The sequence below is a fragment of the Littorina saxatilis genome, linkage group LG8 (assembly GCF_037325665.1).
Source record: "Littorina saxatilis isolate snail1 linkage group LG8, US_GU_Lsax_2.0, whole genome shotgun sequence".
In the NCBI taxonomy this organism is placed as follows: domain Eukaryota; kingdom Metazoa; phylum Mollusca; class Gastropoda; order Littorinimorpha; family Littorinidae; genus Littorina; species Littorina saxatilis.
Genome location: NC_090252.1, coordinates 45,135,765 through 45,162,482, shown reverse-complemented (window position 1 = coordinate 45,162,482; position 26,718 = coordinate 45,135,765). Strand labels below are relative to the sequence as shown.

General features: G+C 41.5%; 2 protein-coding genes across 2 annotated transcripts; both read right to left on the bottom strand.

Annotated features, from left to right (window-relative positions):
* Window positions 1-207: 207 nt before the first annotated feature.
* Window positions 208-13,590, bottom strand: LOC138974678 (uncharacterized). The gene is made up of 16 exons (XM_070347398.1): window positions 13,527-13,590; window positions 13,297-13,396; window positions 13,059-13,143; window positions 12,292-12,349; window positions 11,844-12,112; window positions 11,266-11,372; window positions 11,077-11,135; window positions 10,676-10,884; window positions 10,407-10,486; window positions 10,076-10,214; window positions 9,838-9,959; window positions 7,438-7,553; window positions 5,360-5,467; window positions 4,011-4,106; window positions 2,795-3,599; window positions 208-757 (listed from the first exon to the last, which is right to left on the bottom strand). Exons 1-10 carry the CDS (start codon window positions 13,588-13,590, stop codon window positions 10,160-10,162), a joined length of 1,086 nt encoding a protein of 361 aa, XP_070203499.1. The 3' UTR covers window positions 208-757; window positions 2,795-3,599; window positions 4,011-4,106; window positions 5,360-5,467; window positions 7,438-7,553; window positions 9,838-9,959; window positions 10,076-10,159.
* On the bottom strand, window positions 11,971-21,297 carry LOC138974677 (uncharacterized). Its single transcript, XM_070347397.1, has 20 exons — window positions 21,279-21,297; window positions 20,536-20,715; window positions 20,220-20,288; window positions 19,825-19,983; window positions 18,861-19,295; window positions 18,466-18,552; window positions 17,875-18,025; window positions 17,466-17,598; window positions 17,046-17,345; window positions 16,704-16,817; window positions 16,305-16,402; window positions 15,700-15,997; window positions 15,356-15,432; window positions 14,241-14,348; window positions 13,527-13,619; window positions 13,297-13,396; window positions 13,059-13,143; window positions 12,820-12,939; window positions 12,292-12,349; window positions 11,971-12,112 (listed from the first exon to the last, which is right to left on the bottom strand). Exons 1-15 carry the CDS (start codon window positions 21,295-21,297, stop codon window positions 13,604-13,606), a joined length of 2,244 nt encoding a protein of 747 aa, XP_070203498.1. The 3' UTR covers window positions 11,971-12,112; window positions 12,292-12,349; window positions 12,820-12,939; window positions 13,059-13,143; window positions 13,297-13,396; window positions 13,527-13,603.
* Between the last annotated feature and the right edge of the window lie 5,421 nt (window positions 21,298-26,718).

The window sequence follows — 26,718 nt, the reverse complement described above, 5'->3', positions numbered from 1 at the left end:
GACACCCGGTATACATCAATTACACCTTGATCTTTCAGTCCTTCTTTAATTTCAGCCTCACTGAGGCCCTCCAGCACTCCACACACACTACACACACACACGCATACATAGAAAGAAAAGGAGCGGAGAGGGAAGCTGAAAGAAATGATATGCTGGAAATTGAATTCTCTTTCTACCGCACGCGGCGCATACGCACACACACACACACACACACAACAAGAGAGGGGAAAACCACCAGAGTCTTTATATATTGTTTATTACACTCAACACACTTATTATATCATATTATACGCACAATATCCAACAACGACATAAACCAGGGGTGGGTAGCGATCGTATTCTGCGTGGTACTGGTATGCTCAGCATGCACAACAGCCGATGTGATCCCATCCTGTCCGCTGTCATCAGATGGCGTTATGTCTGCGACGATGCTGTCCTGGCTGCCGCTGTCCTCACTGCCTCTGTCCTCACCCTCGAAGTCGAAACTTGGAAAAAGATTTTTTCTGGGTCTGCGAGTAGTGCTCACGTGTATCAATCCACTGTTTATAAGTCCCTGCAGTGCATCTGGCGAACGGATGTTTTCCAAGATGTCCATCTTTGTCAGTTTCTCCTTCAAATCAGTATCAAATGACCAGTCTACGCTTGCTGTCTTGAGCAGTGTCCTTCCTGCCTCAGTGCCTTTAACATGCGATATCACTTTCGCGGGTGATCGTGTAGTGCATTCAGTTTTCGAATGCCTCTTATTCTTCATCATTTCCTGAAAACATACAGAAATGAGGTTGTATTCAAAACAAGCTTAGAAAGTTAACAAGAATACAGAAAAGCGTGCTTTCCTGCTTAGCACAATATGCTGCCGCGCTAATCTGGCGTGTCAATATCACTACGTACGAGACTTTATACGAGACTGACGCATCCTTAATTGGTAATCCCACCGTATGTCTAAAATCGGGTCTCACCATGGGAGGTTGCCGTCTAATCTCATAAATTATTCTATCTCCTCTTCTAACCATTATGGGGTTAGTGCTAGGACTGGTTGGTCCGGTGTCAGAATAATGTGACTGGGTTAGACATGAAGCCTGTGCTGCGACTTCTGTCTTGTGTGTGGTGCACGTTAAATGTCAAAGCAGCACCGCCCTGATATGGCCCTTCGTGGTCGGCTGGGCGTTAAGCAAACAAACAAACAAACAGTGACTTTGAAGAGAGTCGTCAGAGAGTTCTTGGAGGTAAGCTTCCGAAAAATCCAAACTGTTTCCTTACCTTGCAAGTTGACACAATGATAACCAATCAAAATAGTCAACACACTTCAACTAACCTACAACTAAAACTTGTACAGAGAAAGGTTAGAGAAAAATGAAAACGCACACACACACACACGCAAACGAAAGAGAGGGGGAAACCACAAGTCTTTATATATTGTTTTATTACACTCAACACACTTATTATATCATATTATACGTACAGTATCCAACGACAACAACAAAAAGAGGGCACAGATCCAACATATTATTATGCCTTATCCCTTCAGCGAGCAGGCCCGGCAATCGAATGAGCATAAAAAAAATGAAAGGCGCGGCACTGCTTCTTCCTCCACCAGTGAAATGTTTTTATATCTCCCAATGTTGTTTTCGGCCGGGGCAGCCTTTTGACTTGTTTAATGTCTTGTGACTTGTCACGTCAGTGACCACCACCCTCCTCTTCCTATAATAAAAAATACTACAACGACATAAACTAGACGTCTCGTCTGTCTTCCACTACTTCGGCGTCCATATACGACGTCGATATCGCTGACATCCTTTCTTCTCTTTCATCAATATCCCCGCGGCTTCCGCCATACGGAAACTGCATGGTGGTGGTGGCGATGACAGAAGAGTCCTCGTCGTTGCTGTCGTCCTGCTGCTGTTGTTGTTTTTGCATTGCTTCCACTTGTTCTTCTTCCTCTCCATCATCTTCACAGTCGAGCTCAATCTCGTCGTTGCTGTCTGCCTCTTCCTGCTGCTGCTGCTGCTGTTGTTGTTGTTTCTTGTCGGCCATAGTGCTGCTGCTGCTGCTGCTGGTGGTGGGGGCAAATTTGACATTTTTCCGGGGTTTCAATTGCTTTCTTGGTCGCGTCGTCTAGTTCTTTCTGGACTCTGTAATCGTCCTATACTATTTTTCCGCTTTCGACCTCTTGTTGTACTACTACTACCGCTGCTGCCATCACCGCCGTCGGTGGTGGTGGTGATGATGGTGGTCGTCATCATCGTCACAGCAGCAGCAGCAGCAGCAGCAGCAGATGTCTTATTTCTAGTCATCATTGTCACGGCCGTGCCGCGGCCCGAGCGGGTATCTTCCTCCTCCTCATCCTCTCTGCGTCCCTTTTTTCCCCCCGCAGCAGTTGTTGCCTGAGCCGCCATAGTGTTAAAATCGGTGTAGTGGTTGTGTGGCAGTCAGGATCCTTTCTGCCAGTACCAGAGCTGAACTACGGTATTTATACACCGTGGGTGGCTTTGTCTTACCACCGGCGGCACTGGCCCCGCCCTACTATTACACGGCACTGCCCACACACATGGAAAACTACAATTATGACAAACGAGTCAGGGAGGAGGAGAGAAAAAAACAAGTCGCGTAAGGCGAAAGTTATTTGACATATAGGGTTTTCCTTTGACTTTTTTTGTTGCTTTCGGGTGACGTTACAATCTTTATGTATTAGAATTGTTTTAATCTAAAAATGTGTAAATTAACTTGTGGGGTCCTGATTTGGCCTATTATGGTCCGCTGAACCCAAAAAGCAACAGCTAACTAACTATAAATTTACCTCTTCCGAGTGTCCCATGAAAGAACAAAGGGAGTCCAGCTCTTCCTTGGACAATCCACAGAGTTGAGATAGAGTCGCCACCTGCTTTCTCAGCTTTGTGGACTTGATCCACTCTGGTCGTGCTAGATCCACTCTGGTCGTGCTAGAAGTGGACTCTTTTGTTTCTGTGCGGCCTCCTGGCACTTCTTGACTTGATCTCTGAGCACCTTGTCGCCTCTCGTGGCAGCATTTGAGCCCCGAAGACATAACATTTTGTTATGAAGAAAAGAAGAAAAAAAAACATCAAGAAATAGTTTATCCTTAAATAAAATTAGTCCATGAGTTCTTAATACATGTAGAACATAACACTATAGGCCAGCTTAGAGAGACCCAAATGCTTTCTAGAAAAGGTTAACACTTTGTCTATCTTGCCACGGGATGTGTGTTTGTCGCATCTTATGCTGTAAGTGTTAAAAACTTCTTGAGCGTGCTTTTAGTTTAAATTAGCGCTATACAAATGTTCTTTTATTATTATTATTATTAAAAAGGTTTTTTAAATGTCCATACCCTGGAGTTGCACCCAAAGACGTAAGGGTTTGATGCCAGGACCCCTCCAGCCTCTCGATGCTTGACCACCAGCTCCGGAGCCAGTTAAGCGGAAGGTGAGAGCAAGATTCTTGCAACCCTTGCCTTCCACCTCAACTCTCTTCATCATGTGGAGCAACGCCTGCTCAACCGTGGAGTACCCCATCTCTTTAAGGTCCATCTTGAGTTCTTCTTCTCCCTCCTTCATGTTCTCCACATCTTTCAGAAGCATCTTCCCTACCTGGAATACACAGAATAAAAAAAAATTAAACTGTGAAGAATGAAGTTGTACACTATTAACTCTCTTGTGCCTAACGAAAGGAAAACAAATCTGCAATTTGCTAATTATAACATGCAAGGAAACCCATGCACTTAAAAAAAATAATGTGCATAGAAACCCATCCACTTAACAAAAACCACAACGCCATATTTCCAAAATTATGTAGTTACTAATTGTGCTGTTATGTCTAAATAACTCAACACTCAAGCAGCCACATGCAAAATTTCAAGTCAGAACGTATAGTGGTGTTTTTTTTTTACATTTTTATTTATTGTTGGATCACCAACGTTTTGAGTCTGAGACCTAAAGTTAGTTGGTAGGAAAAGGATTAAAACCCCCATAAATCAATCAAACAAATTAATAACAACTCACCTCAGATGACCGCTTCCGGTTGAACTGTAGCAGATATGCATACAGTGCCCTTGCAAGGTGACTCCAGTTCTTTTTGTTTGGTTTTGTGCTCAAACGCTGTAAATCAAATGAACAATTAATTAATTGTAGAAAATATGCCTCTTCTTTTTACATGTATAACCTCTATTTCAACATTAATTTAAAAAAAAACCCAGGCCGAGCCCACTTTATGCTTAGTTCACACCAACGGCGCTTTGATGGCGCTTTAAAGCGGCATGCAAACCGGCACCAAAGCTTGACTAAAGTGTCAGGGTCGCTAAACCTCTGGCGGTGAAATGTACCTTGTCCTGGATCAGGCTAGGGTCAACCTTCCCCTCGCTGTTAGTTGACCACACAGCGTCATGAGGGATGAAGGTTGTACCATTGGTCTTGCACACATCGGCCAGTCGTTGGTTCATTTTACGAACAGTAACTATTCTCTTCCACGGCTTTTGGGGTGGGATGGCCGAGATCGCGATTTGTGCGTCAGGCACCTTACTCTTGACGCTGGTAATAAGAGCACGGTACCTGTCAACAAAACTGTCCAGCAGTGTGGGCCGCGCAGCCACGTTGTTGGTGCCGAAATGCAGCACCCAGCGACGCTAAGGTTTGTATTGAAATCAATCCAGATTGATATTGATGACTCAATGTCGTTATGTACATGCTGATTCATCTCAGTCGATGAGAAGTTGGTTGCCTGCATTCTTCCCATCGTACTGAAGCAGCTTCGACACATTGTTTTGGAGTGTTTTAGATCTTTATCTTCTGCAATGTTCAGTCCGTAGCACTGGTTAATTTCTTGAATGTAATTTCTGCACTTGATTGCTTTACAAGGGTCGTCGTGCCGTTTTCTCACTCTACAGCCACATATTCTGCAGTTACGATGTAGTCTCTTCTCGTGTAAATCTCTTGAATGTAGACGATCTTCCATTGCTATCCGCTATAGCGTACTTGTCTCGCGCACGCTTTTAACTTTCTCACATTATTTCACACACACGTGAAAAACATAACTGTCAAGTTTTTGTTCTTCTTATTTTTTCGTTCTTTGATTGATTCTTTCTTTCAAGAAAGGGTGGTCTTCGAAACAAAAGTAACAACACAGAGCAGAACACACCGTTTGTTATACGTGTTGTTGATTTAATAAACGAATAAAACTACGCTGGCATAACTTAATATTCAACACTTCAAAAAAACGAAAGTTAATCTTCTCGAATATTGTTTTAAACAATCCATGAACAACACGGTAAATATAATCAAAAGATATGTTCTGTCATTGGAAGAGATCATATTATTGTAAAAGGCAAGCTGCTTGAAATCTTCATGTTCGTTACCGTTTGTTGTACTCTGTTGGCTCTCCCCAATCAGTGTTGTCTTGTTCTTCCTGGTCAGAGAGGTCTGCAGTCATTTCGTCTTCTGCGTCCTTGTTGCTGACAACATGCCTTTTAAACACAACACAAGAACACACACTGACAGAGTTAAAAAAAACAAAGCATGAGTATTATGGAATGCATTAAATTCTCAGCTATAGCGAAATTAGCTAATGTGAGTATCTGCTGAAGGGACATCAAAACCCAAAAACCAACCAACTAATGTGAGGGGATGTGTTTATTCATCCAACCAAAGACCAAACGGGCCAACCTGTGAAGATACCGGCACGGTTGGCCTAGTGGTAGGGCGTCCGCCCCGTGATCGGGAGGTCATGGGTTCGAACCCCGGCCGGGTCATACGTAAGACTTTAAAATTAGCAATCTAGTGCCTGCTCCGCCTTGCGTCTGGCATTATGGGGTTAGTGCTAGGACTGGTTGGTCCTCATCGTTCATTGTTGAGTTTGAGCGGCACAGTGTATACAATTGAAGTTGGTTCTTACTGTAAAGATGCAAACCGAAAAAGACAGAAACCACTGAAGTCATTTGGGATCAATATTATTATTCAATATTGTAGTAATTGTTTTAATAGTAGTAGTAATCAGTTATACCTGTACGAAAGAGGATCTGATAATCATCTTTTAGTTGAGTACATGTATATATATTATTTCATTTTTGCATACATAAAAACAGATCAAACATGCTGGATAGTATGAACACTGAAAACATAATCCGATACTTGGTAACTGGTTGTTCATAGTTTGAGCCTAAGCATATGTACGCATACATCTCATCTGAATGATATTGACTTTGAAAAGAGCTTCCATCGAATGTAACACAGTAGGAAAAATTACTTGCGGCTTCAACTGAACCATAGCACAAGTGTTATATTTCCGAAAGAATGGTGTACATTACACATCTGAATGATATTGACTTTGAAAAGAGCTTCCATCGAATGTAACACAGTAGGAAAAATTACTTGTGGCTTCAACTGAACCATAACACAAGTGTTATATTTCCGAAAGAATGGTGTACATTACACTCTGTTAATTGATACAGCTCCCTGATCATGAATGGTTTAAATTACTTATTGCCTTTTCAGACAACTATAGTATACATGATAATGAATCAACAAGAAAAAACAGGGACAGCTGCACAGTAAATGGACAGTAACAGAAAATGATTCAAGTCAATATATGGTGAGGTGTGATAAATTGTTACCTACAACATGGACAAACATAATTATCTTAAGGTCATATATTGTACTACGTTGCAAGCCCCATCCCCCCCCTTTCCCCGTCGCGATATAACCTTGAACGGTTGAATACGACGTTAAACACCAAATAAAGAAAGAAAGAATAATTATCTTCTGCGGTCAGTGACATCGCATGCTGTGTGCACCCAGGTGTCACAGGTTGAACATGAAATCCATTTGATGGTGGTAGATGTAGTGTTATCATCTTCTTTGTGACAAAGCCCACAGACTGCAGGGGTAATTTTCTTCAATTCCTGACTTAATAAATTAATTTCTTTTGAGCTGGGCTTTATTAAGCTGAGTCTATTTCTTTTTTTAAATTTTCGTTGCGTGAAGTGATATTTGCTTCGCTGTGTTTCGTTGTTCTTGTTAGGTGGAAATTTATGTGTTACCTCCGGTTCTACAATGCCTGAACAGTCTTCAATACCCTTTCCGACTCTTAATGCAGAATTTATATTTAGAAGGATGGCTTTTAAGGCATCTGTGGTTTGTGTTTTGTGCACAAGATCTTTGAGTTCAGTAATTTTAAATAATATCCTCTTTTTTAGTTGTTTGTTGTCCAGACAGACATTGCTTGTTTCACAGTTTGTGTTAAAAAGGAAAGGAGCATAGTACTCTGCATTATGTGTTACTGCTTCTTCTTTAATACTGTTGGATTCAGGTTTGGTTTGGGAAAGGGGTGGGGGGGATAGAGCCACTTGTCAATGACTTTCAATGATTTGTGTATCGATAAGGATTGATAATGATACGAATAAATACAAATATATATATCATTTTTGCATCAACTTACTGGAAAAGTCGGCAATGTCATCTTTTGAGCAATAACACCATGGACAAAAGTATTTCGCATTTGCTGCGTTTATTCCCTTGATCAGAGCCATGGCCTTCCAGTCGAAGCACAGCAACCTGTTAAGGAAAAAAAAGTGACAAACTGACAAAATATGCCTTTTCAGTTTTCAACACATTTTTTTGTGTGGGCAAAACAAAACAAATCTTACTTACTTTTTAGACAATTACAAAGCAATGTTTCCCCAGAGTCAAGTCAGTTTGAAATGGAACATAAGAAGTGTCCACATGGTGATATGGCCAACCAACTTTACACTTCTTTTTCGTGGAAAATGTCCCAACATGTAATAGTAACAATACAACAATGAAAATTTGCTTTTTGAAAATGTAATCCACACATGGAAAAGTACATGTTTCATACCAGGCCACTTTTACAGTTTTCCCTTTGACCTGGTAGCCGTGTGTAGCTGCTTGTTGCATCTCCTGCATTGTTTGTCTGGATGCCGTTTCAAAGGTTCTTCTGTCTTCTTTCCCTGTGTTAGACCAAATGAAAAAAAGAAACAAACACTTATCAACATGAAAAAAAAAGGAACATAACATGATAAACCGTTTCACATCACTATGAATGTTTTACGAGAAATATATGAGCTTAGTTCTTTCTTTATTCACTGAAAGATAAATCCAGTAGAATTCACTCATACTGTTATTGTCATATTTTGTTTCTGGGAGTCCAGAGGGACATTACCTCTTTTTATTCTGCCTGTCTTTACAAAACCAATGTGAGTTCATCATTGGGGGAGCTTTTCCGGGTGTACCGTCCATTTTCGACTGGCGGAATCAGTTTGCACACCGCCCTCACAGAATCTTTGTTTTTTGTTATTTTCGCACCATCACTGGCAAAGCGCAGCCAGATGGTGATGGTGTCTTCCACGGTGTTCAGCAGTGGTCTGTTTTCTGCAAGGTCCAAGAGGTAATGGATCATCTCGGGGATCTGTCTCATGCACCCGTCCCGTACCGGCACGGTTGGCCTAGTGGTAAGGCGTCCGCCCTGTGATCGGGAGGTCGTGGGTTCGAACCCCGGCCGGGTCATACCTAAGACTTTACAATTGGCAATCTAGTGGCTGCTCCGCCTGGCATCTGGCATTATGGGGTTAGTGCTAGGACTGGTTGGTCCGGTGTCAGAATAATGTGACTGGGTGAGACATGAAGCCTGTGCTGCGACTTCTGTCTTGTGTGTGCGACTTCTGTCTTGTGTGTGGCGCACGTTAAAATGTCAAAGCAGCACCGCCCAGATATGGCCCTTCGTGGTCGGCTGGGCGTTAAGCAAACAAACAAACAAACCCGTCCCGTATCTGTCCGTGATACAAAAAAATGCATTTAAACATACGTTTTTGGCATGTTACATAAAAATACATTTCATAGAAAAAAGGAAGTTTTTTTTAAGATGATTATGACTCAATGAGAACACTTTACCAGAATGTATGCAGCCATGTTCCAGGCATTATTTGCAAACTTGAATTACGTGTGTGTGATTTACTAAAGTACACACTTATGATTTGCTAACCTATAGGCCGAGTTTAAGTGAAAGTTTGTTATTTTTTTTTTCACATTGTTTAACGTCTAGCTGACTACACAGACCCGTCTCGAGATTGACGTCCTTAAGTTGGTTATTTGTGTCATTGACAATACAATGCTGAACGGTAACAAACATGAAGGAATATCAAGTATATTATCCTTATAATCAACAAACAAAAATCCCGCAGTGGGGCACTGCGGTTATGAAATTTAAGGCCCCTCCTGTTTTTGGAACCGCAGGAGCTTTCTAGTTTGCTGTTAGGTAGATTTTTGGTTCCTCTTTCCTGTCATGCTCTTTTTCTTCATGAATTCTTTTCTTTTTTCTGCCTTCTTGCTCATTCACCTGTATTTTTTCCAAAAAATCTCTTCTCTTGCCGCTTGTCTCGCGATTCATGTATAGTTTAATCTGTTAGTGTTCTGATGTAAGCCCAGCAGTAGATAGGTTAAGCCTATTTTAACATACTGGAAACTGGTAATCTTCCAGTAGGTATTAATTTAGTTTTACTAAAGCCTGCTGGGACACAAGTAATGGGTTAGTGCATTTGTAAACAGGAATCGCTTGACAAGTGGCCCCTTTCATCCCCCCCTTCCTCGTCCTGATATGGCTCTACGTAGTCGGCTGGACGTTAAGCAACAAATAAACAAACAAACAAAATACTAGCACATAAACCTCCCAAAAGATAAAAACAACAACAACAAACAAGGCGCAAAGCACTCCAATATTATTATTTCAGCATTGTATTGTCAATGACACAAATAACCAACTTAAGGACGTCGGAGGCATAAGTACATAAGTTCTAAACAAGCAAGAAAATAGATTTCTTCCTACCTGCAGCAACCTTGACAACTTCAAGGTAGGTGTCCTTGGCGGCCACTCCCTCGTACCACCGGCGATGAGTATCGCCGGTGTGAAATGACGCTTTCCCGAAATTGTTCTGTCTTGTGACGGTTCTGTAAACATATCAAAACACGTATATATAGCAATCTATAAACAAACATGTGTAAAACAATTAACTGTTTAAGTAGCTTGATTTGACATCCTAATATATGATGAAGATGACACTCACGTGATGGGCAAAGAGTTTTCTCCATTTGGATGGAGTCACACCCAGATTGGCAGCCATAATTTTGGCCATCTGGCTGTTTCCGACTTATCTCCCAGAGTCTGTGACAAAGGCCCACTGTTTCCCGTGGGCCTTCACAAATCTGTGAAAGAAGAAAGTGTCAGTTTAATGTCATGATGACGAGTTTTAGCTTGATGTTATGAGGTATATCCAGAGCATTAGTGTTAATTGTATGACGAGAAAAAAGCACGATTTATCAAGAAGCAGTTGTTGACATACAAACAAGAAAAGAACCCACTATGGAACACCAAATAACTAGTGTGAGTTTACTTACTTGACCAGTCGGACATGAGTCTTCCTCTGAAGGTAGAGGCTGGCTGGTCCATGTTGAATGAGGGTCTTGTGCTGATGAACCTAGATAAATAATTCATAATATGAAAACAGTTAGTATAGAAAATGATAATCATAGGTTATCATTTTCTGTGAACAATAGGTAGATAGATATGTTAACTCTTAGCGCCCAATCAACCGCGAAGGGAACATTAGATTACAGGGAGATATAAAGATACTTTGTGAATCTAACACTATGTTAAGAACACTTACTCTCATGAGCACCCAGTGTTGGTCTACCTCGGTGCCAGCAAAGACCTCCTGCGAGGTGAGGTTCATCACCTCACCCGCCCGGGCAATGTTTATGCCCAGGAGGTTGGCGATGAAGGCATCCCGCAGCTTTGTCGGGTTTTGCTCATCATGACACTTGCGTTGAAGGGTCTTATTCCTCTTCCGGATTTGGTTGTAAACATCCGACCGGTCTGAAAGACATAATGACAAATTCTTACTCTATCTCATACTCATTATATGATTTACATATTTCGTCGCGATATAACCTTCGTGGTTGAAAACGACGTTAAACACCAAATAAAGAAAGAAAGAAAGAAAGATTTACATATTGTATCAACAAGTACAGCATAATAGCACTTTCAAGCAAAACGTTGAGTTCTTACCTTGAGTCTGGTGTCTGATGACACTGTCCCTTGTCTTCTTCGCCTTTCCAAAGATGCGACTGTAACACACAAACAAAGAAAAAGAAAAAAAATATTAGGAGCAAGTTTTAAAAAAGTCAAGAGACATGCATTTAAAACAGTCACATTCTCAGACATTTCCTAAATAGGTTCTCAAGAACTGTGACTCACTGGTTCCAATCCGTCAGTTTTTTGCTGAATCTTGACACAGCGTCCAAAGAGCCGCCCCCGTTCTCAAGAAAGAAGTGCTTGCTCTCAGCCATGAACTCGCACCATTTCTGCAACAATACATCAACACTTTTAGAGTCAAATACCGGCACGGTTGGCCTAGTGGTAAGGCGTCCGCCCCGTGATCGGGAGGTCGTGGGTTCGAACCCCGGCCGGGTCATACCTAAGACTTTAAAATTGGCAATCTAGTGGCTGCTCCGCCAGGCGTCTGGCATTATGGGGTTAGTGCTAGGACTGGTTGGTCCGGTGTCAGAATAATGTGACTGGGTGAGACATGAAGCCTGTGCTGCGACTTCTGTCTTGTGTGTGGCGCACGTTATATGTCAAAGCAGCACCGCCCTGATATGGCCCTTCGTGGTCGGCTGGGCGTTAAGCAAACAAACAAAAAATTTTAGAGTCAAATGCATCTTTTCGTTGACAAGCATGTTATTGTTACTTACAAACAACAACTTACAAACACTCAGTTAATAATTTTAAACAAGCAGTGTTTATTTGTGAATTTTATAGCCGAGAAATCTTACCTTGACACGGTTCACTTTGTTGACCACATTCGACCCCCTCCTGTTGTCGACCTCCACTTCCCTTACCAAGGGAAGGATGTTGATATCGAAGTACGTCTTGGCTATGTAGTCATTGTCACTGGTCGCTTTTCGGAACAGGCGGTGGAGGTTCACTTTAATATCAACTGCCTGAAACCAGTTCAAGACTTGCTTCGCGGTGCGAATGGCTTCCAGTTCCCCCATGCGCTTGTCCTCAACAAGCCAGGTCAACAATTGCGCCCAGAGGTCTCCTACAAGAATTACAAAGCATTATTAAATACATATTTTTTGTGATACTAATTAGTCTTAGTGTTCAAAACAAACAACAACAACAAAAAAAGAAAAAAGATAAAAAAAAAGTACTACAGACACAGAAGAGTACAGCACATAAATAAGTACATAAAGTTTGCTTATACTGTTGAGGACTGACTTAGGAATCCACGCCGGGATGTTGCAGCCTCCTCCTGAGGGCTTGCGGGACCCTGTCCCTACAACATAAGATAATAATGCAGATGAATCAGATAAGGAAAGACGATTTGTGTGCTGATTTAAAAACATCAAATTCCACTTTCTGTATGTGTAAGTCCAAAAGATCAACTAGAAAAGCAAAATGTCACTTTTGACACTGAAAAGTGTCACCAAAACAGATTTCAAAGTGCAAAGCTCATTTGGGGTTACAACCACACACAATTTAAACCCAGTCGCTTTTGAATTTGCCTATAAAAGCCCAGGGTTAAGGTGGTTTGCAAGGGCCTGACAGACCTATTACATGGAGTCAGTTTTACTGCAGTGACTCAAAAGGAGTTATTTGTACCTTTGGAAGCGGATTTTGCTTTCTGGGCGTGGCCATGTTTCCGGGACAAGTGCTGGCCCATGTTCGTCTGCAGCGTGTAAAAGAGAGAATAATAAAAAGACAACAATAGACACATAAAGATGAAATTAAAGCGTGCTTGCTTACAGGCATCTTTGTTTCCCGGGCCCCATCCAGCTTAAACCATTCTCTGGCCTCTGGACAATGTGGTCTGTCATCCTAATGACTCGTGCTGAGCAGTGTGGGAGTGGGCACCTTTTCTGGGGCCTAAGACAAGAACAAGATTATTAGTATGTGGATATAAACAATTTCAAGATTCGATCATGAAGCGTACAAATACATGTCAAATGTATAGTGTATTTACTTGTGTACATATAGCTTCACACCTTCTTTCCGTGTCCCGTCCCACTGGCTGTCTTCCTGGGCTTGTCTGCATGTGGTATGGCAGTGACCTCCTCCTCAACCAGAGGACTGCAAAAAGGAAATATTGGAATAATGCATTATCAGTTTCCATGTCAAAGCAATCCATGAATGAAAATGATAACTTTAAGCAATACATAGACGTTAATCACCCCGTTACTTCAACATAAAGTGAGGTAAAACTGGCTAAGGAAAACAACTCACCCCGTGATAAGTGCATCAATCTGCATTCGGCGACGATCTGCCAACTGCTCCTCTTCCAATTGGCACTCCTCAGCAGTCTCATCATAATTTGGATCTTTATCTGAAAGAAATGTGTTCTTTGTTAAATGGAATCTGGGACATCTACCTGGCAGTGGGATATGTGCCAGACATAAAGAAGAAAACAACTAAAACTAACAGAAAAGAAAGGACAGAGAAAGAACCTGGCTCACCAAAGTCATCCGGCTCCGACTCATCCCACATCTCCTCTTCACTCTCCTCGCTGTCCGCAATCATGTCAAAAAAGGCTTCAGTGCGGGGTTCTCCTGTGGACAAAAACAAATTTAAGCATCAACTCGGATAAAAACTAAACACTGTTGTCAAAGTCAAACAGTACGTTTTTGTTGACTATGCATTGACTATACATTAAATCCATACACAAGATCGCTAAAGACTAAATAGTGTCAATATTTTGATTAATAAACTTGCAAACGTTGTAAAAACAGCAGAATACTCAATAATTGCGTGCCTAAAGAATCACGCACACATAATAAGACTCTCGCCCACAAAAATGAGTTACCAAAAAACAAAATGATTTCATCCATTCAAACGTGGTGAAAGCGCCTGTACCGATCGGATCAGTTGAGCGACAGGAGCACGCTGATCTTGTGTTAGCTGGTGCATAGCGTGTCCCCCCTAAGTGTCTTCGACCTTTTTGTTTGAGTTTACCCATTTTTTGGTGATTCACAACAGACAATCGTCACTCGGAAAATGATAATACCACAGACCCACAATTTTCACTCGCCAAGTGGGCGATCATTATAAGACTTTCTACTCGCCCACACTCATTTCTGGTCGCCTGTGGCGAGTGGGCGACCGATCTTGCTCATGCCTGAAAATGTGCCAGTTATACGATATAAAAACACAAAGAAAGGTAATACACTTACAGGATCTCTCCTAAGTCTGAGATGGGTTCGACGTCCATATGTGGTCCAGGCGACACCGGGATGGTTTGTGTCGCTGGTGTCACGGTTCTTCCAGCTTGCTGAGGCATTCTGCATGTCCACATGGGGAAAACGCAAATTAAAATTAAAAAAACAAGGACTCTTTCTGAATTCACATAAAAAAAACAAAATAATAAAAATTAAAAAAAACCAGATCTATGATGACAAGGTTAACAAATTAAGATTAATGAAAGTGCGTTTTGTAATAAATTTATTACAAATCGTGTTCGGCTTACACAATTTTTATTACAAATCGTGTTGAACGCGTTTTGTAATAAAAATTGTGTAATCCGAACACGATTTGTAATAAAATTTACAAAACGCACTTTTATTACAAAACATGTTGCTACACTGCTACAGTAACATCTCAGAAATTAAATTCACTAGTATTGGGACCTGATGGTACGGGGACGCAATGGCACGTAATTTTATTGGGACCTAATGGTACTGGTACGCAATGGTACTGGGACCCAATGTTATTAGGACGCAAAGGTACTGGGACACAATGGTACTGGGACGTAATGGTACTGGGACGTAATGGTATTGGGACGTATTGACATGTAGCCAATTGAAGCCCGACGGAGCGAAGCGACGGAGGGGTTCAATTAGACTTTGGGAGGGCGTCAATCCATGATGACGACCGAGAAGTTTCAAATGGAAGCGTGTTCATCTTATTGTAATTCAATGGCTGCTGAATGTCGCTTCCTTATTTCTTTAGTGCGGAAGGTTACTTTACCTTTCTCTGCTTTGATGAACTGCTCAAAGACATTATTCTTGGCATATTGGAACAGGACATGTATTAGAAAATCAACAACAACAAAACTGAATAAGTGTCTTGGTAGAGTTCGTTTTTTGATGTCATTTATGTTCATAAAGTTACATTAATATTTGTTTTCCTGGAGAGCATAATGTGACCCCCACAGGCCAGGGTTACAAACGTTAAGGGAGCAAACTTTTATCATTTTTTTAACACCAGCCTGCCTTTGTACATACAAACAAGGAAATGAACTGAGAAATCTAGAGATAAGTATATTATTGAGAATTGATATTCTGCTTACTTTCTGATCCTTTCAAAGTCATTCTTGGGCAGGAACAACTCCTTGGGCCCCAGGTCCTCATTCTTATGGTGGTCAGTCTGAAGCAACACACATTTCAGATCTTAGGTAAATCATAACAAAAAGGGTTAGGGTTATCATTTTCACCATCTATGAATGTCCTGAGAAAAGAAGCTGTTGAATAGCATGGCATTTTAATTAATCAATTCATTGCTTTGTTAGTTTTCAGATTCATTCATATAATATTTGGAGTGTGTTATTAGTGTCATGTACTGTGCTTATAAGTAATGTATAATACTGTGTCAAACATATCGTGTGATTTAATTTTTACCCAATTATAAACTTACGAAAAATTGGATGATGCCCGGGTAGTCCGGCATGGTGAGCGCGGAGCGTAGGTCCACCATGGTGAGGCTCCGCAGCTCCATCCCCCTGCTCATGTTCGAGGCCGCGAGGAGGCCAATGCACAGGTTTCTGGCCCTCACGCCGTCTTTCCCCCTCTGGAATTCAGAGGGGGGCTTGCCCAGGATGCTGTCCAACTCCGCCCTCATTTTGTTGGTGTTTATTTTTATCGTGGGCAAGCGTTGGCGGAGGGTGGCCTTGGCTTTCCTCGCGGATCTCTTTTTGTCTTTTTCGAAACCGTCTCTGCACAAAGACATCATAGTGCAATGAAGATAAGTAACTCTGACAAATACTGTAAACCAAAAGCAAGTGCAAATTTTGGCATATGTAATGGTGCATGGTCAGTGTAAGGCAGAATATTAACATGAAATTGGCCAATCCATGTATCAAAATGTATGTATTTTACACTTTCCTTGCTGTACTTTGCAGTCAAACTTGGATTGTTAATCTCGTTACATCGCTCACTTGTTTCACGGTGTTGTGACAATTTCACTGTACTGATGGAGCTGAACATTAAGTGTCATCAAGAGACAGCAAAATCATTACTTACTTCTCTTGCTTCATATTGAAGATATCCGACCGCAGCGCCTGTTCTTTTGCTGGTGTCCAGTGCTGCGGCGGATTAGCCTGGGTGAACTTGAGGAAATCCTACACAAACACATGCACACAAGTACAAGTTACTTGTCATGTCAAAAACAACAAAAAGTGACTCCAAAGACACTCGAAATAAAGCATTGCAAAAAGTGAAGATTAAGAAACCCTAATGATTGCCAACTGAGGCTATCACATGCATGCACAAACACTCTCTCTCTCTCTCTCTCTCTCTCTCTCTCTCTCTCTCTCTCTCTCTCTCTCTCTCTCTCTCTCTCTCTCTCTCTCTCTCTCTCTCTCTCTCTCTCTCGCTTGCTCTCACCACACCAAAAATAAACAAAAAAGAACAATCCCGTACCACAAGAGCTCTCACGTAATTGCACATAGTGCTGGAGGTCAAGTTGTTGGCGGCGAAAAAGGCCCGAAGGTCATTCATGACCTTCAACGACGGGGTGGGGTTTTCTTCAGTGACCTACACATTAACACAAAATATAATGTACATTTCAGAATGGTATACTTTGTAAGTTCATAATGAAACAAGCGCAAACCTGTGGAACTAATACATGTGGAACACTGCACTTAATTCAATAGGCATCATCAACACTATCTGCTTGAGTGGCCACAATCATCCACTTGATCACTCTGCCTTTTTAAAATAACAAAAAAAAAATAAAAAAGGGGGTTAGGGTTAGGTACTTACCGTCAGCATGGCTGCGGTTCCATTGGGAGCCAGCTTCGAAATGAGAGTACCGGCGTAGTTCCGGTACTGCTCCAGTGTCGCCTCCTTCCTTGAGGTTCCACGCTTGAAGGCGTGGTAAGCCTCAAGGAGAGGACACGGCACTGCACCTTGCTTGCTGGTCTCCTCGGTCTTGTTGAGCCCCAGCCCCAGCCCCAGCGCTTTTTTGTATTCCTCACTTTGGGGGTGCAACTTGTGGAACTTGCGAAGGTGGGAAGGGAGGTGGAGGGTCTCGTTGTAGATGGGGCACGGCCTTCTCCTGTTCTGTACACACAAGATTAGAAACTGTTGGTTAGAAATATCAAAACGACATTGTTAATTTTTCGAATGAAGTTCATATGTTTACAACACACAGACACGGACACACACCCACACTTTTCTCACCTCAGGGTCTGCACAAGGTTTTTGCACCCACCACCGCTTCGCTGTGTTCTCCAGGTAATTGTGTTTTGACACAAGATGGATTTTCATCTTGTGCCTTACCTCCCCGCACACTGGGCACACGGGCTTCCGTGATCTGAGAAAAAAAGATGGAAATAGGAATATCATACGTGTTTACAGATGTTCTTTCAGGTGTTCACTCTCTGCTTCCCAGACATTAACTGTGTGGTCCTTGTTTGCGTTTAATTCGGTACTATTTACCTTGATAAATAACTTGTGGCTCTATCCTCAATGTGGTCAATAAAGTCTGTTGGACCCGGAAAGCACATAATCTTATTTATTTGTTTGACATTTGCTTAACGCCCAGCTAATCGCAAAGAAGTTAATCACTGTCTTATTTGTGAATACTTACTTTTTACCCTCCCCCTTGGGTGCCGGTGGTGCTGCTGCTGTCGCCGGTGGTGTTGGTGGTGCTGGAGCCGGTGGTGTTGGTGGTGCTGAAGCCGGTGGTGTTGGTGGTGCGGACTGGTCAGTGTCAGTGTCACTGTCATCGCCGTCACCGGCTGAAAATGCAAATGTATTATGTAAGAAGAATAAGGCTATGAATGAATATGAATATGACATTTCAAACGCGCGATATCTCATGCAAGCATGGTTTACAAGTCTAACCCAAATTACCTTTCCAGGGTTAGGGTTAGCTTGGGTAACTGGCGTTAGGAAAACGTTTTTCGTAAACCGTCCTAAGATTTCAGTATTAAAATTGTCAAAATAACATAACAGTTTGTCAACTTTTTTGTCTCTGGCTAAAACGGCACAATTTTTTACCCTTCACTTCTGTTTGAAATGTGACACTGTGTGTACAAAAATTGTGCCCTTTGGTCCAAAGGCAAAATCTTTGTCATTAGTAGCTCTACAAAAAGGAAAAAAAAACACAAAAAAAAACAAACAAACTGATACACCATTTAACTCAACGTTAACCCAAACAACGCTATTTACTACATACCATGATACCACCACCTCTCCACCCGGTCCCAGTGGCGCCTCCTCTTCCGGCGTTCTTTGAGGATTACCTCACCATCGTAGGTAGTGTCTAAATAGACAAACATAATAACAAGTGAAAATGTGTGATCATACAACTGTAGATTAATCACAAATTTATGTGGACGAAAGTCAGGTTTGAATATACAGCTAGATCAACAGGAAAAATGCTTAAAAGTTTCAAAAATCCCTGCACAAAAAAAGGAAGCACTATGGTTGAAATTGTTTTTTTTTCCTTGCCCAAGCTTTACAGAGAAAATGCCTATTTGATGAATTCAGTGTGATTTGAAAATAAGCAAGCGTGCATTGCATACTTAACAGTTTATTACACACATCTTTCAATCATAATCCAATAGTTACCTTTGGCTTCATCATCATCTTCTTCTTCGTCGGACCGCATCTCGGAGCTATCTTCCTCCACCTCCATCATTCTCGGCCTCTGTACTAAACCCACCGCCCTAAAAAAAACTCCCTCCTCCTCCTCCACCGTCTTCTCGCCCAAGTCTGGCTCTAACCCCCCCGCCCTAAAAAAACCTCCCTCCTCCTCCTCCACCGTCTTCTCGCCCAAGTCTGGCTCTGACCCCCCCTCCCTAAAAAAACCTCCCTCCTCCTCCTCCACCTTCTTCTCGCCCAAGTCTGGCTCTGACCCCCCCTCCCTAAAAAAACCTCCCTCCTCCTCCACCGTCTCCTCGCTAAAATCTAGTTGTAACCACCCCGCCCTAACAAAATCTTCCTCCTCCTCCTCCTCCTCCTCCTTCTCGGCCTCGGTGACATGAGCTTGGAGTTCTGTATCTGCTGAATGAGGAAGTCGTGTCAAAGTCAGGTTTCAGTCTTTTCTGCCAGTATAGTTGTATATTAACTTTACACATTGTAATAAGCAGAACTCTGAAAGATTACACAAATAATTACACGATCAAAAAGCCCATTCAATATGCAATCTATGGCGGCAAACAGATTTGCAATCTGTTAAGATTTATTGAATTTATGCCAGTTTGAACGAGCATACCCCCCCCCCCCCCCCCTTGACCCTGGAAAGGTAACTTAGCTTTAGACTAGTCAACTGTGCTTCACTGAGCACAAGTAGGAAATGTTTTAACTCTTTGCGGCGGTCTCGAATAGCAGCTAGCATCTGCTGAAGAGACATTAAACCCCAAAAACCAACCAACCAACTCTTTGCGGTCGGCTAAACCATATGTGGTTTAGGCACATGAGCTAGTGACGTCACAATTTAAAAGAATGCACGTGCTTATTCCCTCGTTTTCAATAGAAACCACTCAATAATCAAACATTTGATTACACACATTTTTCATAATGCAATAGTTACCTCCTTCGGTGTCAGTGTCACACCAGGCCTCCGGTGCTGCTGCCAGTGGTGCTGCTGCCGGTGGTGATTCCAGCCGCGGTGCTTTTGCTGCTGCTGCCGCCGGAGGTGCTCCCTCCAGAGTGGTGGTGGCACATTTTACGAACTCGTGTATTTGTTCCTCTGAAATGCAGAAGAAAAGAACATACAGCAAAACTTGTGAATACTAAACACCCGATCAGAGACATTTATTTACTATATGCAGGTGTCCCTTGTTCGAAGGGAAGGGTTTACATCATAGACTAAAATACAAAACTGACGCTCTCAATGTTTATATGTCTCTTTATTGCAAAAAATTACTTTATTTCCACAAAAATAAAAATCACAATAAAATGAGTCAAAATCACACTGAATCTGACCTTTCAACAACTGCTCCTGCGTCATCCCGGTCTTGTTTGTTGGGGGATGCATAGGGACTGCCACATCCCCTAAAAAGAAAAAAGAAAAACATAAAAAATACATTATTGCATTCAGGGTTATTTATCATTATTTATCATCGATTCTTTTGTACATCAAATAATTGAAGGTGGGCAGAATAATGTCGTTTCAGTTCGCTTCTCACGTTCAGGAGGGGTTAAACCACTCGATATTTTAAAAATAAATATTCCTGTGGTATAGTCACTAATAAACGTTATGATAAACGAACAGATAACTCATAACAATTCATTTACTTACACTTCCGCCGATTCTGCTTGTGAAGCAGGCACATGCGCAGAAAACGATGTGCCGCTTCAACTTCGGCTGGAAGTGGATTGCAGCGGGTGGGGATCAGGATGTTGATCCCGATCCTGACGAGTTCCTCTATGGTGTCGTTTGTAGTCTTGGAGAACGCTCGTCTCAGCTTGTCCTCTAGTACTGCACACACAGTAATTCATAACATTACATTCCAGCAAAAGATTGTCCATGTTGTCGTTACTGTCCGACACTAACCGTGTAACTACACTTCGATTTGGCCTGCATAAAATGTCATTTTTCCACAAAAAATAAAGCCTTCCAGAAGGTAAAATGTAAATCGAACGAAAAATCATTGAACCAGCACTGCTATAAAAAGTGTATACAATTTGTAACTAACAAAACAAGACAGCCACTTCACTTTCATTCGGGTCCCGGGAGTGGCCCATGGCGGCCTACCGGAATTTCCCCTTAGTGGTCTGTGGCGGGGAAAGGGTTAAGGCAACAAATTTCCCCTTCCGCACTACCCCCCAAAAGGGGTTGTTGTTGGTGAAAAGGTTGTCCCATAGGGAGGCTGTGGCGTTGATGACCACCCGATTTGGCAGGTCCAGGTTTACTGATTGCCAGCTGGAACGGAACGATATGAACAATACAGTCATGTGGCCCAAAGCGGTAACCATGCAACATAGACGAGTATAGAGTAAGCCAAAACAACGGGGGCTGCATCAAGCTCGCGTTTGACCCACCTTGCTGTGACCTTGACATTCGGACTAGCTCTAAAAATACCAATGATGAGAAACAGATTATTACTATATAGTATCAACTATCATGGTATTTATAAACAAAACATATTGATAAAATCACCAGGGATTAAGTTGCCACTTCTCGGCAAGTTGAACACGCTATTTCAGTATACCCCCTATAATTCAAGACGGGGGTATACTAATGGATGTAACAAAACGGTTTTAGAACGAGGCTCATTTCGGTAGCTTTCCAATGTCATAAAAACATATGCTGTACCTACTTTATTGTTGACACTATGACAAATTTACATATCCTACCCTAAAAACTCAAATATTTGACCTTGACCTTCGGACTGGTTCTTAAAATATCGATCATCAGAGACATATTATCACTTATTAATTGTTGAAATTTTACACTTTGCTTTTCCTTTCCCATTTCTGACTTTATGAAGCTACCAACATGCACTTATCAGGTTTTGTACGGATGGGGAGCACAAACCATATGACAAAGTTTAGAGAAAATCAAAGCATACATATCCTGATTTCTATCATTTTTTTTCTTCATTTTCAGGAACCTTGGTCACTAAAATAATGATCATAAATCACTTGTTTATAAACATACAATAATGACACTTTACATGATTCAACTCCTTTTAATTATACACATTTGTGCAAAAGCAGAAAGAGATTGGTCCCAAAACAACGATTTTATGCCATTCCCGCCATTTCTGTTTCCAATTACCATCCAAAAATCCCTAATATCTCTGTCATTTGAAAAGATATCACTTTGAAATTTTGCATGTATATAGAGTATACCTCAAAGAAAAGGCATGCCAAATTTCATACCTCTACTTTAAATGGAACCGAACTTAACCCTATAAGATCCTGCATTTTCATTTCAGGTAACGCTCTTTGAAAAGGCAGAGGACCTTGTTGGCAGAATATGAACACCAATGCTACGTATTAACAATTTGCCATAACATTTAGAGCAAAAAAGATGGACAATGAAGTCGAACAACTGGTCCTAAAATTTGAGATCAATTGATAAAGAAATAAATGTGTTACAGACTTTTTTCAAATCCTAACCCTATGAAGGTAAACAGCGCTACGGTCGTAAACCGTCAGAAGATCTATGCTTATTTTCTAACCCTGGGCTAGGTAACGAAGGCTACACAAAACGTAAACCGTCTTAAGGTTTATTGTTAGGGTTAGGGTTAGTACATACGTTCATTGCCAATTACAAAACTAAGCAACTTACATTGTGAACATATAGCAAAAGTGCCTCAAAAAAATTGGTGTGGTTTACACAATAAACATGCAACATTTCCTTAGAGTTAGATTGAGGGTTCTGGCTAAGGTTTGGCCTCAAAATCATTAAAACATGTTCAATCAGTGGTATTTCATCAAAAAGCAGTAAATAAATAGTGATGGAACGGCTCAAAAGGCTTTTAACACTCACTCAAGCACGTGGAGCTCCTGAACAGCGGACATCTTGAACGAGGAAAGGACTGATGGACTGAAGCGACAAAACGTGGAAAGTACTGAAGCGACAAAACGTGGAAAGGAAGTACCAAACACAAAGAACCCGTATATATAGCCTGCGTCTCTGAGAGCTGTCAACGCCAATCAGCATAGTAGAAAAAACATATAAAAAATCAAGATGTCTTAAGCCACCCTCACCCCCACCACCCTTCCCTCCCATAAAAAAATGTATGTTTCTAGTAACTTGACTGACCCTCTTCTTTTTTTTAGCCTACCGTGTAACTTTTTTATTTTGGAGGGGAAAAAAATTGTGAAGTTTCACATAAAATCATGTCATATTTTTTTATGTTCAATTTTCTATCCAATGGCAGTGATGTTCCCATAATCTTGAGGTTGCCAGTCAATTGAATGATTAAAACCAAGAATGACCCTTCTGCGTTAAAACATAGATTTGTGGGGGTATGTATTGGGGAACCCCACAGGCACATCAAATGTTTGGGTTGGCTGTGCAGCCACTGTGCGTATAAAAGAAGGAAAGGTAGGACATATCAGGAAATAAGTGTCGACAATATTTTCACTTCAAAATTCAATTAAAAATAAAATACGTCCCCAATGAGTCCAGGGGTTCGCGTGGCGCACCTGCACAACACAGGCGTCTTCGGCACCACCAGAAATACCTGTCCGAATAAATGAGCTGGCTTTGGCATACAACAATCATACATGTTACATCTCCCAAGTTCCAACACCCTGACTTCGTTACTTTCTCATTCACACACATGTTTCTACATTTTCTGGCAACAAATTGCCAAATACAATGGCTACAAATGTTGCAGTTTCTACACATTGACGTCAGTTTTGTGATGTCAGTGAATTCGCTTGTTCCCACCATGGTTCGAATAAGGTTTAGCGAGTTTTTACACCACCGCGGTACGAATAAGGTTCAGCGAGTTTCGACACCACCACGGTACGAATAATGTCGGCCTTTTTGTTTACCTTTGAGACTGTGCCAAAAGGTCAGGTGTCATGTCTACTGTCCCGAATGACACACGATTGCTGACATTTCACCATTGCCAACAGAATAAACAAATAAGAAATAGGTAGAAAATGAATGTGAAAACTGACTTTAATTGTTGATCAGTATTTTCTATACCACTAACAAATAATCTACTTGCACATAGCTGTTTGGCAAATGTATGTTGCATGGGACACACTGACATGAAAGTGGAAGATGTTTTTCCCTCTTGAGAAACTACATATCAAGTTACACTTTTTGTGCTCTTCCATTCCAGTTGGCAATCAATTGTTAACGCATGTTATTAGAAAAAATAGAACGAAAACAGATTAGATAGAATGAAAAATGTACTGGTGATGTCATTTGGGACATACTGACATGAAAACGTCACCTTTTGGCACAGTCTCCTTTACAAGTTTACGGCTTTAGCTTAGCAATACATTATAGAGGAACAGATGATCATCTTACTTACCTTTACGCCCCTGCCATTTGGAGTTCATGATCTTCCAATGTCTGTGAACGAATGAACCTGTAAGTTGAATCCACTCATTCTCCGATAGATAGTCCTTACAGAGACACAAAGCAAATTCGAAATTTCTTTTACCTTAAACCCAGACTCAATAAGGCCTTGCAAAACTTCTTTCGAAATCTGGAACTGCATTGAACGTTCGTTGTTTTGTGGCTCCAAATAGCCAGAGTGAGGCTATTTTTTACACTGTGGGTTCCAACCTATCAGAGTTCTGTCAACAGGACATGGGTGTTCCTCAAGGAAGCATTCTCTCACCCATGTTGTTCAACATCAAAATCAATAACATAGTAAAGGCAGTACTGAAAGGATCCGAGTCATAGGGGGTAAAAAATCAAAGGTCTGCCAAACCTGACAAATGCAGTAGGCAGCCCAGAGATCCCTAAGTACCTCTCCCAATCGTACTACTTTTCGGCAATATTTACAGTTTCAAATTGCTAGGATAGCTTCTTTGTGGTTTTAGAGAGGTGTTCTGGGGAAACTGAAAGGTAGCCTCGTCAGGGGACAACTATTCAAACCCATATCCTCATCATTTTGTTTCTCAATTGAGAATAATCATTTATAGATGACTATAATTCATTTCCCTTTTTAGGATGTACTTGCACGTACTGGTGGTTTATTACCCAAATGTCCTCACAGTGACTGAGGCTTATATAAGGCTCGGTGATTCGTGTATTTGTTTGTTCAGCCCATTTCTTTCTTGTGTTTATTCACAAGAAGAAAAACAATAAAGATAATCATTTATGTATGATTTATGGTGGGATTTTTGCTCCATGGTGTGTACTAGGATGTATTGTACTAAATGTACTGTGGTCGTATATTAATGGGTTCTATTCCCCGTATGTGTACTATGCGTACAGGTTCATTGGAGGGAGGGTGTAATGGTTGTTTGTTTGGTTTAGCAACGAAACAATTCATCCCTTTTTGGAAGATGAGGGTGGTCCGCCCGAGGGCAGACCGGGTTGTAGGTTCGGGACAATAGATTGACTATTGTCGTAAAGGCAGCTTAGGGATTCTTTCAGCGCCTTTCCCTGTCCTCCTTGTAGGTACGGTGGCGTTGTACTGCAGTTTGTTCATCTTTGATGGATTTCTGCAGGCTGAGTTTCAGCACGTTAAGGATTTCTTCGTCTTTATCAGCGATGGCGAGGACCTCATCGCGGAGACATTTGATAGTGCCCGTTTCCTTTTCAATTTCCGCCTCAATGATTTTGGCGAACTTATGTTAGAGGGATAATTTGTTTTCCCTTATGGTATCCTGAAACTGGTCTCTAAGCTCATGTATTCTGGCAGTAGAGCCGAGCCGTTCAATGCTGGGTTGAACTCAGTGGTCCCTTTCAAGAAGGGTGTGCACCGGTTCTTCTCTAATGCGAGAATAAGCGATTGCTTTGCAGCGGTGAGACTCGTTCTGCATTTGAAGGTTCCCTGCAGTTTGTCCAAGATGGGGATCACCCTTTCGTTGCCTGGTTTTGGGTTAACCTGTATGGCTTGGGCGGGAGTGGTTGCGTCCGCAGGTAACAGGCTTATCTCGAGGATGCTGTCATGTTCATTCGAGACGTGGGAGTTGAGTTCCATCTCCCTGGCGGCGTGGTATTGGCTGGAGTTGATGGTAGAATCATCTTCTTCTTCCAACGAGAAGGTGAATTGGGTTTCAGCAATCTCCATGTTGAAGTTGGTGGTGGCCATTTTGCGAGAGGGTGGTGTAGATCGAGGAGCGTAGTGGGAAATCGTGGTGGGTCAGTGAACATGTGCTTTTTCGACCGGTCTATGAAAATGTATACCGTAAATGGAATCAGCAATTAGCATTGATCTTTTGATGCTTAGGTTATTCTGATATGAGATAAGTGCATAAATTATTCCCCACCTTAGCTATTTTTAGGTTGTGACGTCAATAGATCGTGTAGTCTGTGATGTCATAAAAAGGATTTCCACGCACAGACCCATGACGTCACCGGAAGTTGTGTATTAATTTACTCAGAGCAGTGATGTCGTAGGAATGTGTGTAGTTGGGGAAACCCCTTTTTCAAAATGTAAACAGTTCTGTTTGATTTCTGAATGTCAGCAATCAAAGTTTAGATTCTTTTCATGAGACTTTATAACATTGTTAATCAAATTGTAAAATCGTTTTAGGAACATTATGAAATATTTCCATTGAACATTTGCACTTATACAGATCACATTCAAGCAATTGTAAAACACAGGCATTCCAACTCAAGGTTGTTTTATAATTTTATTTGAACTTGATTCTTGTATAATTTTATTAGAACGAATACTTACTAGTGTTTCTTGTATGTTTTCAGGCCCTTCTAGCTTGTATTTTTGCAAGATCACCGGAGTTTAAATGACAAGTTAAATGGAATAAAGAGCAAGAGAAACGTCAACCATGTCTTTGAGACTTCTTTGTCACCACTATCTTCCTCCTCCTC

What these genes read in the sequence shown, in the direction of transcription:
- LOC138974678 (XM_070347398.1), bottom strand. Translation starts at nt 13,590, where the DNA reads ATGATTGCGGACAGCGAGGAGAGTGAAGAGGAGATGTGGGATGAGTCG. An exon ending in GTCGGAGCCGGATGACTTTG is followed by an intron (nt 13,397 to 13,526) that starts GTGAGCCAGGTT and finishes CATTTCTTTCAG; the next exon opens with ATAAAGATCCAAATTATGAT. An exon ending in GGACGGGACACGGAAAGAAG is followed by an intron (nt 12,350 to 13,058) that starts GTGTGAAGCTAT and finishes CTTATGTTGTAG; the next exon opens with GGACAGGGTCCCGCAAGCCC.
- LOC138974677 (XM_070347397.1), bottom strand. An exon ending in TGACACTGACACCGAAGGAG is followed by an intron (nt 19,296 to 19,824) that starts GTAACTATTGCA and finishes TTCCTCATTCAG; the next exon opens with CAGATACAGAACTCCAAGCT. An exon ending in GAACCGCAGCCATGCTGACG is followed by an intron (nt 16,818 to 17,045) that starts GTAAGTACCTAA and finishes GTTAATGTGTAG; the next exon opens with GTCACTGAAGAAAACCCCAC.